Below are 23,661 nucleotides of genomic sequence, written 5' to 3' on the forward strand. Positions count from 1 at the left end.
TAGTTCCTTCTCACCCTTGGGAAAGTGTTTCCATGGATTTTGTTGGAGGACTACCTAAATCTAGGAAAGCTCATGATTATCTATATGTTGTTGTGGATAGGTTCAGCAAAATGTGTATTTTGATACCTTGTAATAAACAGACTACAGCTGAATAGACTGCAAAATTGTTCTTTGAACATGTATGGGTTCATTTTGGATTACCCACTTCCATTGTATCTGATCGAGACACCCGATTTGTGGGGAAGTTTTGGTCCAGTCTATGGGAACTGATGGACACCAAACTGAAGAAAAGCACAACTTTTCATCCACAAATAGATGTCCATACAGAAGTAGTTAACAGGACAGTGATCCAGCTACTGAGAGGATATTGTAGTAAACATCCTAAGATTTGGGATGAACACTTGTGTTTTGTGCAGCATGCTTACGACAGAGCAAAGCACTCTTCTACACAGAGATCTCCTTTTGAGACCTGTTTTGGTTTCACACCAAGGTCTCCTTTGGATTTTGTCTTTGGTAAAGATACCATGGTTGATGGACACAGTGATGTGGACAAGGCAACTAGGTTCATTGAAAAGATCCAGGAGATCCATCAGGTAGTACAGGAACATCTGTAAAAGAGCCAAGCTAAGTATAAGGCTAGGCATGACAAGCATCGGATGGAGCATAGTTTTCAAGTTGGAGACCAGTTCTGGCTAGATATCAGCAATGATAGGATGCAAGGTGAAGGTAAAAAGCTAAAGCCTATTAGGTGTGGACCCTTTAGGATACTTGGGAAGATTGGTGAAAATGCTTTTCGCCTTGATCTACCAGCTTACATGCACATCTACTCAGCCATAAATGTAGATTGCTTGAGATTGTTTGAACCTGCAATGATTGAGGACCCTGAAGAGCAAATTCAGTTGCCTTCTATTGATGACCTGCTACCTGAATATCTTAATGAGTTTTAGGAAGACACAGTGCTGGATAGGAAGGTTAGGACAACGTGCAGGGGAGATGTGGAATACCATAGAATTGGGCTCAAAGGTTCAAAGTTGAGCAGTGCAAAGTGGATTGAGATTAGACAAGTGAGAAAGCAATACCCTCACTTAGTCGATGCTTGAAAAACAACTTTTTGTGGTCCAAAAGCTTTTTTAGTGGGAAGGCTGTGATCCAAATTGGATGCATAAAGAATTGTCAAAGGAACCATGACTGTATTAAGTCGGGATGAACATTAAAGAATTAGAAAACAACAATCAAAAGCACCCTTGAACTAGTGGCAATGGCAGCCAGCATGGAATGACGAGGACCTCGGTCAAAGCGAGCTGACCAAGGCCCATGGAGACTGTGCGAGAGGTGGAATTAGCCTCTAGGAGGCCTAGATCGGGAAACGGAGGTGAATTTTGATGCGTGATTCGCTGGGCGAAAAGCGCCGAAATGGGGAAGCCCCGAGCACTCGGTCGTGAGGAAAGCCAGAGAACTATAGGACTAAAGGTAGAAAGTGCTAAAAGGACAAGGCAGGACGCGTGCTCCAAGAAACCGATGGTATTGATCAGGGGCTCCTCAAACGGTAAGCAGTTTTGGATGAAAGCGGAGCAATCCCACTCAGCGATGGACGCGTGGCGAGCAGAGGAGAGAGAAAACTGTCGTTCATCGCGTGCTAATGGTTGAGTAAGTCAACCGCACAAAATGAGAGAAAGACATTGGATCTAGGGGATCCAGATTAGACGACTGAGATCGCACCCGATGGGGAAGTGGAATCGACGAGGGATTAAGCTGCAGTTTGTAAAGGATTTGAGGTCTGTTTGACCGCCATGGTGGAGGAAGACTCATTCCATGACGTCACCAAAGAACTAAACCAAATAAGCAGGCTAGCACATTACAGGAGGACATGTGGCCACTCCCTGTGAGCTGATGATGACACCGAGCCAGGGAACTCCAAGCGCAACTACAGAAGGCGATTTGACGGAGGCAGAAGAGGAACCAAATAGGCACGGGAAAGGATGGTATAAAATCCATGAACAGAGACAGGAGAAACACAGAGAGATGGAGAGGGATAGAGAACCCCAAGAGACAAAGAGATCAGAATCCCGAGAGGAGGACGGAAAACAGAGAAGAAGACAGTGAAGTGAAAGTAGAAAGAGGATAGAGGGCCGAGCTAACCAAAGGCAGCGCCAAGCACCAAAGACCTTGAGAGATTCAAGCCATCCCAGTGAGTATCTATCCGGACTAAGCACCACACTAGGCTCTCTCCATTGTAGGCTAGAAGGTCACAGAGCTGGTAGACAGAAGAGTCTGTGCATTCCAGTGGCTTGGGGAAACCAAGAACTACCCTGCCAAGCAAAATCTGTTTCAGGTGACTCATATTGAGCTCTTGCATTGTAATTCTCTACTTAAGACACAATAAAATAAGGCCACCATTGAAAGTTGGACTGAAGATGTAGCCCTGGAGGATAGGGTGAACTCCTTATTAATTTCTTGTGTCTTTGTGTTTGCTTACTATATTTCTCTACTATCTTTCCACTTAAGTGTCTATGTATTTGCAATCTGATCGATCCGTTGCTTAAATAACACAGAACACACACCAGTACATGAGTCTATAATACCTTTATTCAATAAATCTTTACTGAGGTCACTCATAGCATGATTATTAGATCATCCTTGGACCATGGGTGGATCTTTACAGTCGACATGATTCTTTACAAAACACATTCAAACAACCCTTAATGACTCTTGACATCTTCACGCTCCTCGACCACAAAATGCAGAGACCGTTAGAAAATTAAATATTACAGAGCAATGGAACACAGAGTATTTCATAAATATAAACACAGAAAACGCATAAAACCAGAGAGACACAGATATACATGGTTCACCTAGTTTTGGCTATGTCCACCCCAAACAGCCAGTCCTTCCTTTCTTTTATCCAGCAAAATGAAGAGATACAACCTACAACAGATCCACTGTAACACTCTCTTCGTTCTCAATCTCCTCTCTCTTTCTCACTCAGAATATAGAACTACATAGATGCAATACAATTCCCTCTTATATAGTGAGGGTTTGCCTTCTAGGGAAAAAAACACTAAATTAAACATAACTTCTACCGTCAGATCTTCGCTTAATGAATAGCCTAGATTGATTAGAAATTACTATACTTTTACAAGGCAATTTCACATCTATTCTTAGCTTCAGGGGGTGCTGCCCCCGAAACCCCCCGCCAGACGGGGCTCCCCAAAGGTCGTAGCCAAGCCCCCCTAGACCCCCCCTGGACCCCCCCTGCAGCGAATATTTTACAGGCAGCGTTGCTGCCCCATTTCGAACTGGGGTCCAATGCGGCGATACCTTTGAATATAGAAGATAATCAGGCTCCACACCCAACAATTTCAGGATTCTGGCTAGTGTGTATCTTTTCCAACTTTAACTCTCCATCTTCCAACACTGATAGTATGAAATGGTACTTGAGCTGTATGTGTTTAGTCATGGAATGAAATGCTGAGTTCTTTGCAAGATGAATGGCACTTTGCCTATCACTATATAACATGCCCATATCATGCTCCCTACCTAATTTGTTAGAGTCGGTCTGGTCAGTCCTCCGTCAGGGATCAAAACTCTTTAAGCATTTCATTTTTAGGAGTCCCGCTCCATTTACCCAGTTGCCTTCGGCTAGGAGCATGCCATAATATGACGAAAAAGGTCATGCTAGTCATTTCCCCTCATGTCTGGCTCCTGCTGGCTTAGGTCTTTTGTCAATGATCACTAAAGTCCATGACAGTCAAGGTCTGGTCCTTTAATGGAAAAAAGTCATTTTCGATAATTAGGTCTAGGGATTAATCAATTTGGTCTTTAAATATGTCCAGTAAAGCCATGCAGGCCAGAGTGAGGCCCTTACAAAGTAATGATTCAAAGAGTTTCATCGTCATATTGATAAACTTCGACTCTTCTTCAAAACTCTATTTTGAAGAAAAGTCAAACAGTGTCATTGGTGATAAAATTTTCAAAAAAGTCGTCAGTTGATTTCTTCAGATGCAGGCATGGTTTCTGTGGCCAAATGTCCTATCATGAAATCCCTGCAAAGAGTGCCGAAAATTTCATCATTTGAGCTAAAATTTCAAAGGGAAAGTGAAACTCAATGTTGCTTTAAGTCAGTGAAAAAGTGTCAAAACATAACATTAGAAAAATGGGTTTTTAAAGAAGCAAAAATTTAACCCATGACTTCCAAGTCTTTATATACAAGTTTCCACCAAAATCAAAGCCATTGTGCATATCACGTGCATAGGGAGATATTGCAAAGTGTTTGAGAGGCAAAGTGTGTGTCGGAGAGCGTTGGAGGCAGTTTCCAGGAGTGCGACGCATATACACAGGGGCACGGCGCACACAGAGGGCGTAATGCACACAGAGCCATCCCTCAGTGTATTTTTTCAACGGGCGCGGTGCACACCCAGGGTGCGGAGCACTAGGTTTTGCGCGTGGCGCACACCCACAAAGGGCCAAAACCATGCTAAATCACCTCAAATTTCTTGTGAAGCCCATCAAATTGAAAGGTAGGCTCTATGACATGACTTGTTCATCAATGTTTATAAATGATATGGTGGTTTATGGCTATATGTTTGAATGCAACAAAACTCATAAAATCAACCACAAGAAAACACCAAAGGCCATTGTTGCTAGGGTTGCATAATTGTGGTATTGAGGCCAAGGTTCCATTTTCACCCACCATTTTTCCCTCACCTACCATTTTTCCCTATCCTCCCGTTCTCATTTTTCCTATTATCCCTACCCTAAAACACTACCAAACCCTATTCTCTTTCCCGTCCTCTTATTTTTCAACATAACACCCCAAAAACCTACCCTAGAAAATACCCAAACCCCCTACATATCCCTAAAAAAACTTCTCCCCATAACCCCTATTCCCATCACATTACTCCCCTCTTAATACTCCCTTTTGTTTCATTGTTCCCCTTGGTGGAAGATATCACAAAAGCACCCAGCTTCACACCATCATCAAAGGGAAGCCTAAATACAGTACACACAGTAGTCATGGCATCACAACATTCATCAGAGTACGAGATGGAGACACAAAGTGACTCATCCTCGGAAGAGCAGGCTCCCAGGAGACATCAAAAGAGTGGCAAACATGTTAGGGATGAGCCCACTACCCTCACTGAATTACAAGCATGCCCTCTTGCCATGTCATGTTTCCAGCACCTAGCATGTTTTGAATTTTGTCAAAGGGTGGATAATGTTAGAGTTCATCATGAGTTGGCCCGTCTTTTTGTGCTTCACCTACATGGAGGTTAGTCTATCTTGGTCGGGGTCACCTTCACATTGACACCCGAAACTGTCTCATTAGCAACCGGTATACCGAATGTTGGAGAACCATGGCACAAGAAACAGAAAGTTGATTGGCAGCATTATGAGCCTTACATTAAGGCCAGTTGCTTGAGGCAGCTCATAAGAGTCTTTCCATTCAGATATTTGAGAGATGAATTTGCTCCACTCATGAGGTTGATCATGAAGTATTTCAGCTGTGAGGGGAGGTTCTCTCATCTATATGCCTATCACATCAGGTTGCTCATGCACTTTACCAGGGTACGGATGATGAACATCCCATTTTTCATTTGCAGGAACATAGAGAGCATGAACACCTTCATGTAGCACAAGACCCCTCAGCAACAACTTAATAGTGTTCACTTTGCCCTTATTAAGATTTTGGTGGTTCATCAACTGGGATTGCAGGGCATTACTTGGGATGATTTCATCTCCCGTGACCTCTTTAGCACTTCACAGGTATTATCAGAGGTTAAGCATGAGGGTGAACCTTCTCGTCGGTATGAGCGCCATGAGACTGCTAGTGTGCCGGTTTTCATCACATATCAGAGGGGTGTTAGACATTTGTTTGCAGCAGCAAAGCGAGTGTTATCTCCACCCGGGGTGGAAGGGGCCTCGTTTCTGACATCAACATCACAGGAATAGGAAAAAGGCAAAGAGCCAATGCAGGATGACGGGCCTTCAGGTGAGCCATCAGGTGAACGAGAGACCGAATTCGTTCTCCTTCATGATGATGATACAAATACGGAACTGACAAGTGGACAGCTTAGAGAGATCATCCAGGGGCAGAAATCAGAGATCGAAGCCTTATCCCTTGAATTGGAGAGGGCTAAGTGGAACATGAAATATATGGAGCAGAGGAACAAATAGTTGGAGGATCATCAAGCGATCATGGAGCTACAAAACATTCGTGAGCATCGCCAAGCTGCACAAAGGAGAAGAGTTGAGCTCACGTCATTGGAGAAAGAGATTAATGAGGATCGGGAGGCCAACCTTGAGAGAGTTAACATGCACTTGGAGAGGCTGTTGGACAAGGCCAACAACGACCATGCATTGCTGAGACACATGGCTTTCCACTACATGGCGCGAAACAAAGTGTGCAAGGCCCGAATCAGGAATTTGAAGGAAAAATTGAGGAAGGCAATCAAGAAGAAAAAGAGGCAAAGGGAGCTCGATCAACTTCAGATATTGGCCGAAGCCTCTTTAGCCTAGCATAACACTTGATAAGGAAGCTCTAGCCCAAATTTCAATAAATTTGGGGCAATTTTGGTCACATGGAAAATTTTTGGTCACAACACAGGTTTTTTCTCCCTGTGCACCACGCCACTGGCGTGACGCTTAGGATTGGGAGCTCCAAATCACAAATGGTTTGCATTTTTGGATTCAGCATGAAAAATCACGACTACTGGTGCTTGGAAAAGAAATTTTGGCATGATTTGAGTCTCCAGGAGGTCAAAAACACTCAAAAAATGACCTCTCTGCCCCTATTTTGACACATAGGAAGCAGTCTTGAGAGAATGAAGATTTGGAGGGGCAAATCAGCACCAAATTCAGAAATTCCACTTGGGTTGGAAAGTAGACAGGCTAGGATTTCCAAAAAGCACACTTGGGCACATTTTTGACTCTGCAGGTGCCCCAAAACAGCCTCCAAAGTGGCGCGGCGCATATAGAGAAAAAGGCCAAAATCGCGCCCGTTTCGCAAAATTTCGGTTCGCGACTTTCTCCAAGGGGGTCTGCTCATTTACACTGTATTTTTCATGGCAACTAAGGCAATGTTTAAAAATCATTTTCACTAAAGGTGGGCTCCTATCCAAGTGGCAAAGGAAGGCGAGCAGTCACCCAAGCCATTTGTCATTTTTGTAACGCTGCACCTGTAACTAATGGTTGGCTTTCCACCTCCATTTTGTAATGATTCGAGTAACTCCCCAACCCTTGGGAATTCTATCTCTTCATGGCACATTCTATATATTGTATGCAAACTATTTGCAAAGGGTTGGTTGGCTTGTAATTTCTGGGAGACTGTGGGAGAGAAACTCAGTTCTTCATTGTATATTTTGACAGAGGATTAATGAAAGGCAGCGGCTCTGTTTCATGAGATTCATGTGGTTGTGAGTGTAGCAAATGTGTCTCTTATGTTTCATATGTATTTCGTAATGTTTCACAGTTCATTTCATATTCATTTCCAGTGAAATTTTCTAAGTTAGATAAGGTAGAATTCATTTTTATTACTCTACCTGTGGGAAAATTTCATGTTTAGTGTTCTTCTTCTATTGAAAAGGATTCATGTACTTATGCCCTTTTCACCCTCCTACGCAATTCCTCCATTCCGCGTTATTTCAAACTAAATTGCTAGACTTTCCGCCTATCTTGCCTCATGAAGTAATTTGTGCCTTTGTATTAAATTCTCTGCTCATTGCTGTCTGTTGGTCCCATACCGTCCCAGAAACTCAGTCATTCATGAAAAAATGTTTCTTGTATCCATATTTACTTACTAGCCTAAGATCAATATTTCACTGTTAGTCATCTCAGACCATTCCGTTTACTTATTCGCTGAGCATGACTCGGAGAGAGCCCTCTCATGTTCTGGTAGGGCTAGCTACCAGACTGAGCGTGGTTTATGGTTACCCTGAATTTTGCCTTCCTTCAGCCTAAGGTAGGTTTAGGTGCTAACATAGTGGAAACCATACTAGTGAGGAAATTAATCCCCTTACTTCTTGATAATTCTAAGCTTCCGGATGATAAGTTTAGGATTTGATAGGCTGAGTAAGTTGTTCATGTCCTTCTAATTTTTTCGAAAATAGCACACTGGCTTCGAGACGATATACCAGAGCCAATCCAGATCCGGATCCTCCTCATATTTACGAAAACCCCAACTTGATTCCAAGACTCCTTCGTCAAGAGAGCACTATAACTCCCGTGTTCAAATCCCATTCATGTCCTGACATTTTTGAGTATCTTGAAGAGCTTGAGTTTGATGAGCGGTTTGAAATATCATTGTTCGAGACCAAATCCGAAAGGGTTGTTGACTATACTGTCCCCAATCCACAATTTCTTGTAGACTTGGAGACGGAAAGGGCTAACCAGTCAATTGATAATTACATTATAGCTCAGCTTCAAACTCCAATTGCTAGCCCCTTACAAACTGTGCACACTCCTCCAACACCTCCAAGGCCAAATCCACCAAGAGTGATGGCTGCCCGTTTTGCACCCTTGGTTCTGCCTCAAGTTCTAGATGATATTCCCGCAGATTATTAAAGTAAAATCCCATTTTTTGATGGCACTCCCAACAGCATTACTGCTCAGCAACATGTGGAGAGAATGGTAGATTTCTATGAACTTCATGAGATTGATGCGGAGAATGTGGCAATGAGACTCTTTGTACAGAAATTTGCAGGTGAAGTGGGGAAATGGTTCAGAGGTTTGCCAGTGGCAAGTATCGCTACCTTGGCCGACCTACAAAGACAATTTTTAAACTGATGGGAAGTGAAAAAGAATCCTCTTCAAATTCTGGCTGAATATGAGCAAATCAAACGAAACGCTGGTGAGTCGGTCCAAGACTATTGCATTAGATTCAATTTAGTTTATAATGAAATTCCAGATCATTTGTTGGACACCTAATCCTCAATGGGTTAGTGTGGAAGCCGAATAGACAAAGTAGTCCAAGAGACCTTGGGATGTGGAACCCAACGGTCAAACAATGTACTATAAATGTATATTAGTTGTTAATAAAATTGTATTGTAATGTTTTATCTTTCATATTGTTCTTGCTGCCCATGTGTGTTTAACATGGTATCAGAGCGGGCGATATCCTGCCCTGCTCATATTATATGAGCCACTTGTTTTATGGCATTTCTGTGCAGGTCAATTCTGCCATCAATGTTGCATTCCATGTGAGATTCATTATAAGCTAGACGTCAGACAGAGTGAAATGTGCCCTTGTCTTGTGATTTTCTGTATTTCGCGCATTTCCCTTATTGGATTCAGTGTAGTAATGCTTGGGGCATAGTGACTTTTCTCCAAAGTTATTCCCTGTGAAATTCAATAGCTCGTCGGTTGGAACTAGAGGAATGCACATTACCCTGAATGTAGTTGCAGTATAATGGTTGGAGAGTTTTGGGTTTTATTGTCTGGAGGTACGCAGCGGATGCATGGTGCTGTTTAATGCAATATCTATGTCATAGAAGAAAATAAGCACGAATACATGGATCTTGTTGCAAGTTTCAATTCTTCGATTGTTCAAGGTTATAGAAAGCTAAGAACTGTGGTGAACGATGCTCAAAGTAAATGCTTAAAACATGACTGTGTTTGATTAAATGACTTGGTGAGTTTTTATGGTCCATCTCTGCAAATTAGTTGGAAGTCGTTGAACTCGTATATGTTTTGAAGTTTTTATGGTATATAAAAATCATTGAGTGGCGTATTGTGTTGAGAGTGGAACCGTATACAGTGCATGTTTCCTGTGCATTAAAGACTGAAACTTGAAGGGTTGTATTCCTTTGTTTGGGCCGGCATGCATTATGTCATAAATAATTAGTTCTGACATTTCTGCTCTGTGTCAGAAGCGTTTCAACGCTGTTGCGCTACTGTGTTATAATGCCTCTGTTGATTCCTTCGCCTCCCAAGGCTCACTGTAACTCCACGCACAATTTTTCAATGTGTGTTCGACTGTCTCCGTGAAAACCACCACCACCTATTGAAGAGGTGGAGCATATAACGCCGTTGCAAATGCTTTGAAATCCTTCTTGCGCCACGTATGGTGCTCGAATTATTCTCGATTACCGCGGTTATGAAAGACACAATAGTGAATTTTGACAAGAGATCACCCAAACAATGTCATTAATGCAGAGCGGATATAATGAATCAGGAATGATAGCTTCTCCTAGCCAGCGACCAAGGATTTTGTGTTGGTGTTTGTCGTGGCGGAAAAAGTCGTTTGTGCGGACACAACTGACCTCACTAGGAGTCTAAACTCTCTAGCGACAAACAAGACAAAATGGAGTGATCTTTCTCTAAATACAGCTTTTAAAACATGAAAACTACAAATGTTTAGGCTTACCTTATTCCAAAACGCTGTTGTTGTAGTCCGTCCTTGCCGATCCGGATGAGCTCCTCCTTCACATCAATTCCTGCAACCACAAACAATCAAACAATTACCAAGCACTTGCATCTCATATAATAAAACATATATTCAACATGCAGACCAAGGAACACATGAAATAACTCATTAACACAAGCTATTGAGAAAAATGAACCAGTTTGTATTAATAACGAAACAAAGAAACTCTTACAACCTGGCCTTGGTGTTGTGCAAGTTCCTGCCAGGGTCCATCAAGGGTTTTCCTCTACTTTGACAAAGCTCACCCACTTCCAAGTGGAATCAAGCAAAGACAATCTCTCCTCACAAGGTTCTAAATGGGAGTCCTAATTCCTGCAGCATTTACCCAAAGAAAATGTATAGCTTCAACCTCCCCTCCCTCTGGCTCAATGTCTTTATTTATAGTGCTGTAAAGAGGTTATTCAGGTCCACCATCAATGGGATAATCCCCCTCTTTGGGTGGGATAGCTCCCTTATTGATGGGATAAGTTCCTCCTTAATAGGGATATATGAACCAACTGGAGGCGCATCCATTTCATCAAACCGACCTCTAGAAAGTTCTAGAAGTAACCACAAGTAACTTTTTTAAGATGAAACTCGCGCATTTTGCCTTTTACAGAAGGACGCACCTGTCCCTTAACATACAGAGCGTCCAAGGACGCAACTTTTGTGAACATTGTGAGCGTCCCCGCAGGTAAGGCTAGAGAGAACCTGCGACCCCAGAGATAAACACATTTTTTACAAGACTTTCTCTCTTCTTTGAGTTTGAGATGGATAACAGAGGCATAAGACTTGCCTAAGAGGGTAGCATGACTGTTGATTTGAGCCATACTAACTGTAAGTAGTCATGGTGACATTTTTTAGTGTAACAGATTGCCCCCTAAAGTGCGAAGCCTGGAATAGATTAGGGTTTTGTAATTCTAGGAAGGGTGAAGCGCTTTATCATTTCAAGGATTGTCTTGTGGATGACCTGGTTGGAACCTGCAATTTTCAACACAAAATACATGTATAAGATTATATCATTACTGAGGTAGGCATTCCCATACTCAGATTCAAAACTTTAACTAATGGACTAACTATTCTGATACAGGAATGATCTTGTAGTACATCATTTTTTATAGACTTTTGTAGACATAGTATGGACGCAGCCATCTGTTTATGATTAGTCTACATAGATAATGAATACAAAACTCCTCGCAGCCTGGATGGTAGAAACTAGATCCAGGGTCTTCACTTCTACTTCCCGAATTGGTACGATTCTAGCCATGTGATTTAAATGATTTGATGTCGAACATGTTAGAAACCACTTGATTACCAGTCGATGATGTAAACTGTTAACAAGCGTGAGAGAGACCACCAGTAATGTCAATGGTTCTCAAAGTACCAAGCACAACCCGTGAAATGTGAATAGATGTTTTGATGTCGAACACTTCACGGAATCCTTTGATCGAAAGTCAATGATGTAAACTGACGTCAAAGGCGAGAAACCTGCCATTGATGCATGCAGACTTCAAGGTACTGTCGATTCCTAAGTCATCTCTCTAGATAATGTGCTGATGTCGATAGAAAGCGACCTGTTGCAGGCAGGCCCGCAACACGAAATCATTGTTCAAGTTGAAGAAATGTTGCTGTAAGGACTGACTCAGGGATGGTCAAATGGATGACAAGTATTTTGCAGATGAAAGTTTTGCTTGCAGACCTCTTGAACACATAACGACACGACAGATGGCTTGGTGACGAATAACTCAAAGTTAATCCCCGGAACCCGGTTAAAGACTTTCAAAGTGGTTTGATCAACTGTGAGGTAAAAGATTTCCCAACCCAGGTGAATGAAAAGTGTCGTGTTCAAGAGTGGTAATAAAGTTTCTTTTGGGACAAAAGGTAACAAACAGGTTCATTCTTCTCTCTTTTCCCCCACCATTTCTGGCAAGTACCTCTTTATTTTTAACAAGCTTGAGGAGGATAACATATGCTTGATTATAAGCTCATCCTTCGGATGAGTCCAACCTAGTTTTGATTCGAACCCTAGGAAGGAGTGGTTCGTTCCTGTTTGTAATTGAACAGGTCCTTTACTGTGAAATGTTTAACGAGCCCAGTATAGGAGAAACTCGGTGTTTTTCAATTTTAGAGAGTCTGAAAAACTTAAGAAGACTCCAAGTTGAACTTTTTCGTAGATTTGTGTCCCTCAAGCCCGAAAAAGTATAAAATAATACCTGGGGGAACCGCTTGATCTTGCGACCAAGGAGTACTTTCATAATTAGTGCCACTGACCTGAAAAGTAAAAAGCGATCAAGGACACGTCGTTTTATTTCCTTATCGAGTTTGAAACGACAAAAACCCGGCAATCTTTTCCTGATTTTACAGTCAGAAAAGAGCTATAAGGGGACCGTCTTTTAATTCCGTTTTAACGAGTGTAAAAGAAACGCTCGGCAATCTTTTCATATTTTAGGAGTCTGAAAAGGGCTTAAAAGAGAACTCCAAGGTTTCACTTTTTCGTAAGTTTTAACGAGTTCGAAAAAATGATAAAAATGTACTCATGGTTTTCATTTTTTCATAAGTTTTAATGAGTTTGAAAAAATGATAAAAATGTACTCATATGGCCGACTTTCAATTTAATTTACGAGCAGGAAAAGACGGAAAGAACTCGGCATTTTCATTTGTTTTACGAGAATGAAAGATAGCAAAATAATCTCGAGATTTTCATGGGTTTAACGAGTCTTGAAAACAACTGAAATTGACTCGAGATAGGTTTCATTTTTACAAAAGCTTGAAACAGAGAAAAACTATGCTTCAAAGTAGTTTCATTTTTACACAAGCTTGAAACAGAGAGAAAACTGTGCTTGATGCCCCCTAAGCGTAACTGCTAGAGCGCATGTGGCGGAAAAAGTCGTTTGTGCGGACACAACTGACCTCCCTAGGAGTCTAAACTCTCTAGCGACAAACAAGACAAAATGGAGCGATCTTTCTCTAAATACACCTTTTAAAACATGAAAACTACAAATGTTTAGGCTTACCTTATTCCAAAACGCTGTTGTTGTAGTCCATCCTTGCCGATCCGGATGAGCTCCTCCTTCACATCAATTCCTGCAACCACAAACAATCAAACAATTACCAAGCACTTGCATCTCATATAATAAAACATATATTCAACATGCAGACCAAGGAACACATGAAATAACTCATTAACACAAGCTATTGAGAAAAATGAACCAGTTTGTATTAATAACGAAACAAAGAAACTCTTACAACCTGGCCTTGGTGTTGTGCAAGTTCCTCCCAGGGTCCATCAAGGGTTTTCCTCTACTTTGACAAAGCTCACCCACTTCCAAGTAGAATCAAGCAAAGACAATCTCTCCTCACAAGGTTCTAAATGGGAGTCCTAATTCCTGCAGCATTTACCCAAAGAAAATGTATAGCTTCAACCTCCCCTCCCTCTGGCTCAATGTCTTTATTTATAGTGCTGTAAAGAGGTTATTCAGGTCCACCATCAATGGGATAATCCCCCTCTTTGGGTGGGATAGCTCCCTTATTGATGGGATAAGTTCCTCCTTAATAGGGATACATGAACCAACTGGAGGCGCATCCATTTCATCAAACCGACCTCTAGAAAGTTCTAGAAGTAACCACAAGTAACTTTTTTAAGATGAAACTCGCGCATTTTGCCTTTTACAGAAGGACGCACCTGTCCCTTAACATACAGAGCGTCCAAGGACGCAACTTTTGTGAACATTGTGAGCGTCCCCGCAGGTAAGGCTAGAGAGAACCTGCGACCCCAGAGATAAACACATTTTTTACAAGACTTTCTCTCTTCTTTGAGTTTGAGATGGATAGCAGAGGCATAAGACTTGCCTAAGAGGGTAGCATGACTGTTGATTTGAGCCATACTAACTGTAAGTAGTCATGGTGACATTTTTTAGTGTAACAGATTGCCCCCTAAAGTGCGAAGCCTGGAATAGATTAGGGTTTTGTAATTCTAGGAAGGGTGAAGTGCTTTATCATTTCAAGGATTGTCTTGTGGATGACCTGGTTGGAACCTGCAATTTTCAACACAAAATACATGTATAAGATTATATCATTACTGAGGTAGGCATTCCCATACTCAGATTCAAAACTTTAACTAATGGACTAACTATTCTGATACAGGAATGATCTTGCAGTACATCATTTTTTATAGACTTTTGTAGACACAGTATGGACGCAGCCATCTGTTTATGATTAGTCTACATAGATAATGAATACAAAACTCCTCGCAGCCTGGATGGTAGAAACTAGATCCAGGGTCTTCACTTCTACTTCCCGAATTGGTACGATTCTAGCCATGTGATTTAAATGATTTGATGTCGAACATGTTAGAAACCACTTGATTACCAGTCGATGATGTAAACTGTTAACAAGTGTGAGAGAGACCACCAGTAATGTCAATGGTTCTCAAAGTACCAAGCACAACCCGTGAAATGTGAATAGATGTTTTGATGTCGAACACTTCACGGAATCCTTTGATCGAAAGTCAATGATGTAAACTGACGTCAAAGGCGAGAAACCTGCCATTGATGCATGCAGACTTCAAGGTACTGTCGATTCCTAAGTCATCTCTCTAGATAATGTGTTGATGTCGATAGAAAGCGACCCGTTGCAGGCAAGCCCGCAACACGAAATCATTGTTCAAGTTGAAGAAATGTTGCTGTAAGGACTGACTCAGGGATGGTCAAATGGATGACAAGTATTTTGCAGATGAAAGTTTTGCTTGCAGACCTCTTGAACACATAACGACACGACAGATGGCTTGGTGACGAATAACTCAAAGTTAATCCCCGGAACCCGGATAAAGACTTTCAAAGTGGTTTGATCAACTGTGAGGTAAAAGATTTCCCAACCCAGGTGAATGAAAAGTGTCGTGTTCAAGAGTGGTAATAAAGTTTCTTTTGAGACAAAAGGTAACAAACAGGTTCATTCTTCTCTCTTTTCCCCCACCATTTCTGGCAAGTACCTCTTTATTTTTAACAAGCTTGAGGAGGATAACATATGCTTGATTATAAGCTCATCCTTCGGATGAGTCCAACCTAGTTTTGATTCGAACCCTAGGAAGGAGTGGTTCGTTCCTGTTTGTAATTGAACAGGTCCTTTACTGTGAAATGTTTAACGAGCCCAGTATAGGAGAAACTCGGTGTTTTTCAATTTTAGAGAGTCTGAAAAACTTAAGAAGACTCCAAGTTGAACTTTTTCGTAGATTTGTGTCCCTCAAGCCCGAAAAAGTATAAAATAATACCTGGGGGAACCGCTTGATCTTGCGACCAAGGAGTACTTTCATAATTAGTGCCACTGACCTGAAAAGTAAAAAGCGATCAAGGACACGTCGTTTTATTTCCTTATCGAGTTTGAAACGACAAAAACCCGGCAATCTTTTCCTGATTTTACGGTCAGAAAAGAGCTATAAGGGGACCGTCTTTTAATTTCGTTTTAACGAGTGTAAAAGAAACGCTCGGCAATCTTTTCATATTTTAGGAGTCTGAAAAGGGCTTAAAAGAGAACTCCAAGGTTTCACTTTTTCGTAAGTTTTAACGAGTTCGAAAAAATGATAAAAATGTACTCATGGTTTTCATTTTTTCATAAGTTTTAATGAGTTCGAAAAAATGATAAAAATGTACTCATATGGCCGACTTTCAATTTAATTTACGAGCAGGAAAAAACGGAAAGAACTCGGCATTTTCATTTGTTTTACGAGAATGAAAGATAGCAAAATAATCTCGAGATTTTCATGAGTTTAACGAGTCTTGAAAATAACTGAAATTGACTCGAGATAGGTTTCATTTTTACAAAAGCTTGAAACAGAGAAAAACTATGCTTCAAAGTAGTTTCATTTTTACACAAGCTTGAAACAGAGAGAAAACTGTGCTTGATGCCCCCTAAGCGTAACTGCTAGAGCGCATGCCCCCCAGCTTCATTTCATTCAAGTACGGTGGATGAAATGAAGGTTCAAGAACGAGATCATTTGAAAGACTCGACCTAAAACTATAAGAAAATTATGCAAAAAACTGAAATAACTAACCTAAAAACTTAACATTTATAAGATCTAGTCAATCTCTCGACTCAAGTAGAGGAGGATTTGTTTCATTTTTTAACGAGCTTGACACAGGAAAAGAACTATGCTCGGATTCGGTTTCATGTTTACGCAAGCTTGAAACGAAAAACTATGCTTGTTATAATTTACATGCCCCCAGCATAATGACGCAAAACGAGGTACATGCCCCCCAAGCTTCATTGCATTCAATGGGTTGGATGAGATGAAGCTTTACTTTCAAGATCTTGGAAAGACTTGTGGGAGTTGTTTCATTTTTTAGTGAGGTTGACACAGGAAAAGAACTATCCTCAAAACCCTTGTTTCATTTTTTAAACGAGCTTGACACAAGATAAGGAACTATGCTCATAACCCTTGTTTCATTTTTTAAACGAGCTTGACACAAGATAAGGAACTATGCTCGTAACTACTCTCTATAATCTACCTAAGAAAAACTCTACTCTAAAAACCTTGATTCATTTTTTAACGAGCTTGACACAAGACAAGGAACTATGCTCAAAAAGTTCGCATGCCCCCCAGCATAATGATGCAAAGCGAGGTACATGCCCCCCAGGCTTCATTGCATTCAACCAGATGGATGGAATGAAGGTTTACTTTCAATATTTAACTTGAAAAGGGAGTTGTTTCATTTTTAAGGAGGTTGACACAAGAAAAGAACTATCCTCATACCTGATTCATTTTTTAACGAGGTTGACTCAGTAACAGGAATGATCCTCATACCTGATTCATTTTTTTAACGAGGTTGACTCAGTAATAGGAACTATCCTCAAACCTGATTCATTTTTTAACGAGGTCGACTCAGTAACAAGAACTATCCTCAAAACCCTTCTTTTTACAGTCTACCTACATATCCTAAAATCTAGCTGATTCATTTTTTAATGAGGTTGACTCAGTAAAAGAATTGTCCTCATGCTAGCCTATTTCATTTTTTAACGAGGTTGATACAGGAAAAAACTATCCTCGTCAACTGATTCATTTTTAAACGAGGTTGACACAGTAAAAGGAACTTTCCTTGGACACACTGATTCATTTTTTTTTTAACGAGGTTGACACAGTAAAAGGAACTTTCCTCGGACACACTGATTCATTTTTTAACGAGGTTGACACAGTAAAAGGAACTTTCCTCGGACACACTGATTCATTTTTTAACGAGGTCGACACAGTAAAAGGAACTTTCCTCGAACACACTGATTCATTTTTTAACAAGGTCGACACAGTAAAAGGAACTTTCCTCGATTCACTGATTCATTTTTTAACGAGGTTGACACAGTAAAAGGAACTTTCCTCTCTAATCCTACTTTCCTATATAACCTATCCTTGTTTCATTGTTTTAACGAGGTTGACACAAGACAAGGAACTATCCTCGAACTAACTGATTCATTTTTTAACGAGGTTGACACAGTAAAAGGAACTTTCCTCGGAACTCCTTGTTTCATTTTTTAATGAGCTTGACACAAGACAAGAAACTATGCTCATGACTTCCAGTTTCATTTTTTAATGAGGTTGAGACTAGAAGAAACTATCCTCACTCTAGCCTGTTTCATTTTTTAACAAGGTTGATACAGGAAAAAACTATCCTCGTACTAACTGATCATGTCAATGGACACACCTTGATCATGGCTTCCAAGAGATCTTCATCAGAAGGAAGAATAGTACTCTGGAAGGAACACATGTCAAGGGACTCAAAAGGGATAAGAACATCGTGTTCAAGTAATCCCATAGAGTTTTCCATGTCAATTACCAGATCTAAATCAGCAGTGAGAGGCTCACTTACATCGGTAACTGAAAACATGGGACCAGTTGCCACATAATTAACCCGTGGCAGGGTAGATACCACTTTAGAATCAGGAACATTTAGGGGTGTCATATTATTGGTAGTTGAGATAAGACTAGGGAACGAAAGCTGGTCTACAGTCACAATACTGCCATTGTGAGGGAAAGACATCACGCGAAAGAGTGTCGATACGACAGCTTTCATTGCATAAACATAGTCTCGCCCAAGGAGTAAATTGAAATCCAAGGGACCTCGAACTACCATAAGATCAATACAGACAGTTTTACCTTCCAAGGTAATAGAAAAATTAGGAAGGATCCCTAAAGGTTCACTAATGGTTCTGTTAAAAGCTTTCAGATTCTGCGTAATAGGCGCCAGCTGAGGGGAACCCAAAGCTCTCCAAACATTTGAGGATAAAATACTAACAGAAGCACCTTCATCTACCTGAGTACGATGTATGTCCCTACCACCAGCCTTGACAATGATTTGGAAAGGGATGGAGGAAGGAAGACGAGGTTCTGTCAGTCTATTCCAATCAAAGGAAAAGACCTCAGTACTTGGAGGGGGTTCTGTAGAAACAGGTGAAATGCCCCCCGGCATAGAAGAATCTGATGTAACAAGAAGAACATCAGCGGTATGAAATTTACTCTCGAAAGGGAGAGTGTGATCGACCGAATGTGAAATTGAATCGACCACTTGATCAACTAATGGATCATCAACCTGAGTGACATGAGTTTCACTCTCCAATGGAAGAGTGTGATTGACTGTACTTGAATTTAGATCAATCACTCCGTCAGTTGACGGTAGGTTGGGAGAAAGTTTACGGTAACCAGTTGGAAATTCTTGCTGTGGAACAGTAAGGTTTTCCAACAATGTTGAGGCTTCATCCATGTGAGGGCAAATGTGAGTTTGATGACTCCCTTTGCATAACTTACAAGGAAACCTAACTTTACCCTTTTTCCCAGGAACCTGACTATCACTGGTTGATGGATCAACGGAAAGTTGATGAGATTTTTCTGACCATACTTCCAAGACCTTTGGAATACCAGGACAATTGACAAGGAAGTGGTCACCCTTACAAAGCCTGCAAGGGTATTTGGGTTTACGATGCATGTCGGAATTTTCCTCAACACAACTAACACTTACAGCCATGGTTGGTTGGTTGACTTCTTTCTTATCTTGCTTCTTCTTCTTCTTCTTCTTCTTCCCTTTCTTCTTCTTCTTAGCCTCCTGGTTACTAGCATCAAGGCTTTTACCAGGCGAAGAGGAAGAAATGGAGGAAGAAAAATTAGGCGAAGAAGGTAAAGGGTCAACAGAAGGTTGGTGATGTTGAGATGGTGAACTCTGTTGAGGTGAAGCATCCGGTTGAGATGGAACAATTGGAGTATTTTGGGCCAACGAAGTTGAAAATAACCATATCGGTAAACCTATTGTAAATCCAGGTAATGACAAAGTAGCCATATAAGGAGGACCAACATTTCCAAAGTAAGGAAAAGTACTAGGATTCTCATTAGGAGGGGTTCCTAGGTTGATAAATTCCGGAACATTTGCCATTATATTCAACTTCAGTGAATTTTATTAACAATTTAAAACTAAAATTAACAATTCACAATTCACACTTAACAACTAAAATTCACAATTCACACCTATGGTCTCTAAAAGTAAAAACAAACAAATTAACACGCGCTATCAAATCTAGGAGTCAAACCATACACAAACAGTAGCCTTCCGGACCGAAAACACTAGTTGGTGATGAAGCCCAACATCGCCGAATTCAGTACAGAAGTGGTGGGTGGAACAGTTACCCCGACAACCTGCTTAATGAATAGACCGGCACAAGTTCCTCCACTTTAACCGTCTCGAAGTGAAGTGAACCCCCCAGAAAATCCAAGTGAGTATAACCGACGTCTGCTCCAGGTACAGTGGGATCTTCCCTCCACCGTCACCTTGGGTAGAATCCTAAAGATTATGGTCACTAAGGTTACCAACGGCCACAAGTACACCTGGGGGAACAGTCTAAACTCCGACAGCACGCAAGGGCAGAGTAACAAGCTCAATCCCCTTACCGGCTCCTTGACAATAATCCAAGGTTTACCGATAAGTGACCCCTGGCTCCTCGACAATGGTTAATCCGAGGTTTACCGTTTGTAATACGTACTGTCTGGCGTCGTTCCCAACGAGGGAGGATTGATCCCCTCACTGGTTCGGACACGAGCTCGTGCTTCTCCTTTAAGAGGAGCTTTCCCAGAGTGTAAATGTAACAATTGGATTTGATTCTAACTCAAGATCAGCTACTTGTTTGGTTTTACTGTCTTGGAGAGTTAAGTACTCACCTACTCCAAGACACTAGCCTAAGCTATTGTGGTGTATCAGAGCCCTAGAAATGTAAAAATTACTAGATGAATTTTAATTAAGCGTTGTGTTATTAAGGCTGTTATTACTCAAAGGGGTAAATGGAGATGAAACCAATGGTGTTATGACCCGACTCAACTGAATGCAATCGAATATGATAATGCAATCCTTTCAATTCGATGAATCCTAACTAGAGTAAGGAGAGAGTTTCCATTCACTTCCAACAATGCAAAAAATTGATCATTAAGAGAAAATTTAACAAATTCTCTAATGCACTAATTTCATCAAGAAAAACTAATGCAAATCAATTCCAAACCAATTTTTATTTTTATTTTTGTGTAAATTCAAATCAAAGAAAGCTGATCTAAATCTACGATTGATTTTTCAGAATGTAAACTATGCAATTGTAATCTATGCACAATTCACATGAAAAGTATGCAAATGTAATCTATGCACATTTTTCATTCATATTCTGAAACTGAGAACTCTAATTATGCAAATGTGATCTATGCAAGAGAATTCTCAAACACAAGATGATTCTAATGTAATCTAAGAACCAATCAAGTGCAAGTCGAGAAAATTGGGTGAGAGTTCCAAAGATCAAAACATAAAAACACTCAAAGGCGATTAACACTCATACACAATTTAGCCCCCCCCCCCCCCCCCCCCCCCCCCGGCGAATGAGGGGAAATTGTTTTGCAAAAACAAAAGCAAAAAGATGCAAAATTGTGAAAAGACTGAGAGAAACCTCCAAGTAATGACCAAAGGAAATCAAATTAAGAATTTCTCAAAAAAGAGACTCAAAACACCCAATTGATGAAAGCTAAAAGCAGGAATGCTAATGAAACAAGTTCAGGTGAAAATTTTTGACAGGGTACTAAAGGATTTGGGCAGAAAACACTAAGAAAAAACAAAATCTAAAAGCAATTAAAGCAAAAATGGAGTTTTCCTAAATTTTTACAGGAAGACGCAGGCAACCCGTTAGAACAGGCGCGGGCCCGCTCTGTGCAAACGGCAACAGCGCGTCCAAAGACGCACTGTGCAGTACTCAGAGGGTGCGTCCTTCTGGAAAAGTTAAGAAAAACCAAATCTAAATAAATCTAAAGCTAAGCCACCCAAATACTAATTCTCACAGTCAAAAACCAGAAAATAAAAATGATTTTCTCAGAGCAAAGTTCACACAAAGGAAAAGACTTTCACATTAATGGCTTCCCCAGCGGAGTCGCCAATTTGTCGTGGCGGAAAAAGTCGTTTGTGCGGACACAACTGACCTCCCTAGGAGTCTAAACTCTCTAGTGACAAACAAGACAAAATGGAGCGATCTTTCTCTAAATACACCTTTTAAAACATGAAAACTACAAATGTTTAGGCTTACCTTATTCCAAAACGCTGTTGTTGTAGTCCGTCCTTGCCGATCCGGATGAGCTCCTCCTTCACATGAATTCCTGCAACCACAAACAATCAAACAATTACCAAGCACTTGCATCTCATATAATAAAACATATATTCAACATGCAGACCAAGGAACACATGAAATAACTCATTAACACAAGCTATTGAGAAAAATGAACCAGTTTGTATTAATAACGAAACAAAGAAACTCTTACAACCTGGCCTTGGTGTTGTGCAAGTTCCTCCCAGGGTCCATCAAGGGTTTTCCTCTACTTTGACAAAGCTCACCCACTTCCAAGTAGAATCAAGCAAAGACAATCTCTCCTCACAAGGTTCTAAATGGGAGTCCTAATTCCTGCAGCATTTACCCAAAGAAAATGTATAGCTTCAACCTCCCCTCCCTCTGGCTCAATGTCTTTATTTATAGTGCTGTAAAGAGGTTATTCAGGTCCACCATCAATGGGATAATCCCCCTCTTTGGGTGGGATAGCTCCCTTATTGATGGGATAAGTTCCTCCTTAATAGGGATACATGAACCAACTGGAGGCGCATCCATTTCATCAAACCGACCTCTAGAAAGTTCTAGAAGTAACCACAAGTAACTTTTTTAAGATGAAACTCGCGCATTTTGCCTTTTACAGAAGGACGCACCTGTCCCTTAACATACAGAGCGTCCAAGGACGCAACTTTTGTGAACATTGTGAGCGTCCCCGCAGGTAAGGCTAGAGAGAACCTGCGACCCCAGAGATAAACACATTTTTTACAAGACTTTCTCTCTTCTTTGAGTTTGAGATGGATAGTAGAGGCATAAGACTTGCCTAAGAGGGTAGCGTGACTGTTGATTTGAGCCATACTAACTGTAAGTAGTCATGGTGACATTTTTTAGTGTAACAGTGTTGGTGTTAGGTCCCGACATTACAATTCAATTCGATTAACACGCAGTTCTTGTGTAACGCCAAGAATCTTAATTCTGACAGACACCGAGGAACGTGCCAGAGGGCGACACATCTTCATTTGCTCTCCATCCCAACATAGGTTAAAGGTCATTGAAGCTAGTTCCATTTATATATGTCTTGAACCATTAATGAGATGGACGTTTCATGAAGAGCGATTTGTTCTAGATGCCATGGCTCCATGTCAGAACGAAATCATACACCTGCTACTTATAATGCTTATACTCTGCCATACCATATAACACCTTCGTTATAACGTATTGCTTGACCGTTTGGATTTCGCAGGGTTTGATGAAACGTCAGATATTTTGGCAGTATCTGCATCTCAAGTTTGGTTAGAAATCGGGGTTTTGGTGGAGGATTCCTTACTGATATTAGAATCTTTAGCGCATGCTACTAGGAGCTCGTCTATGAAAAGGCTAGGATCTAGGAAACGGGTTTTTGACAGAAATTTGCAGGCATGGTTTGTGTCTCCAGCTGTGACGGCCGCTTTTCCGATGTTCAGGCATTTCAAGGCATCATCCTTGTTGCTATCCATGGATACTCAGAAGACCAGATTCCTAGAAGCCAATTTCCATGGATGTGTTGAGACAATCTAGAGGTCGGGCGTTCGATTTTGATCGGCCTTTGATCCGATCTGCATCCAGAGGGCGTTTCCTCATGAAATCCTCATCGGGACCTGTAAAGTCATATTTTCACTTCATTTCCTCATCGC

The 23,661-nt window shown here is 41.0% G+C and overlaps 1 protein-coding gene across 1 annotated transcript in view; it reads left to right on the forward strand.

The window, feature by feature from the left end:
• Positions 1-1,413: 1,413 nt before the first annotated feature.
• LOC149172997 (long chain acyl-CoA synthetase 4-like) overlaps positions 1,414-23,661 on the forward strand; it is a 100,241-nt gene continuing 77,993 nt past the window's right edge. The window contains exon 1 of the mRNA XM_089426536.1: positions 1,414-1,546. Within this exon, the coding sequence (XP_089282662.1) occupies positions 1,414-1,546 (133 nt within the window). The remainder of the gene's footprint in view (positions 1,547-23,661) is intronic.

Source organism: Pinus tabuliformis, chromosome 4_2 (assembly GCF_031772625.1).
Source record: "Pinus tabuliformis cultivar Carrire ecotype Pingquan chromosome 4_2, CPIR1, whole genome shotgun sequence".
Taxonomy (NCBI): Eukaryota; Viridiplantae; Streptophyta; class Pinopsida; order Pinales; family Pinaceae; genus Pinus; species Pinus tabuliformis.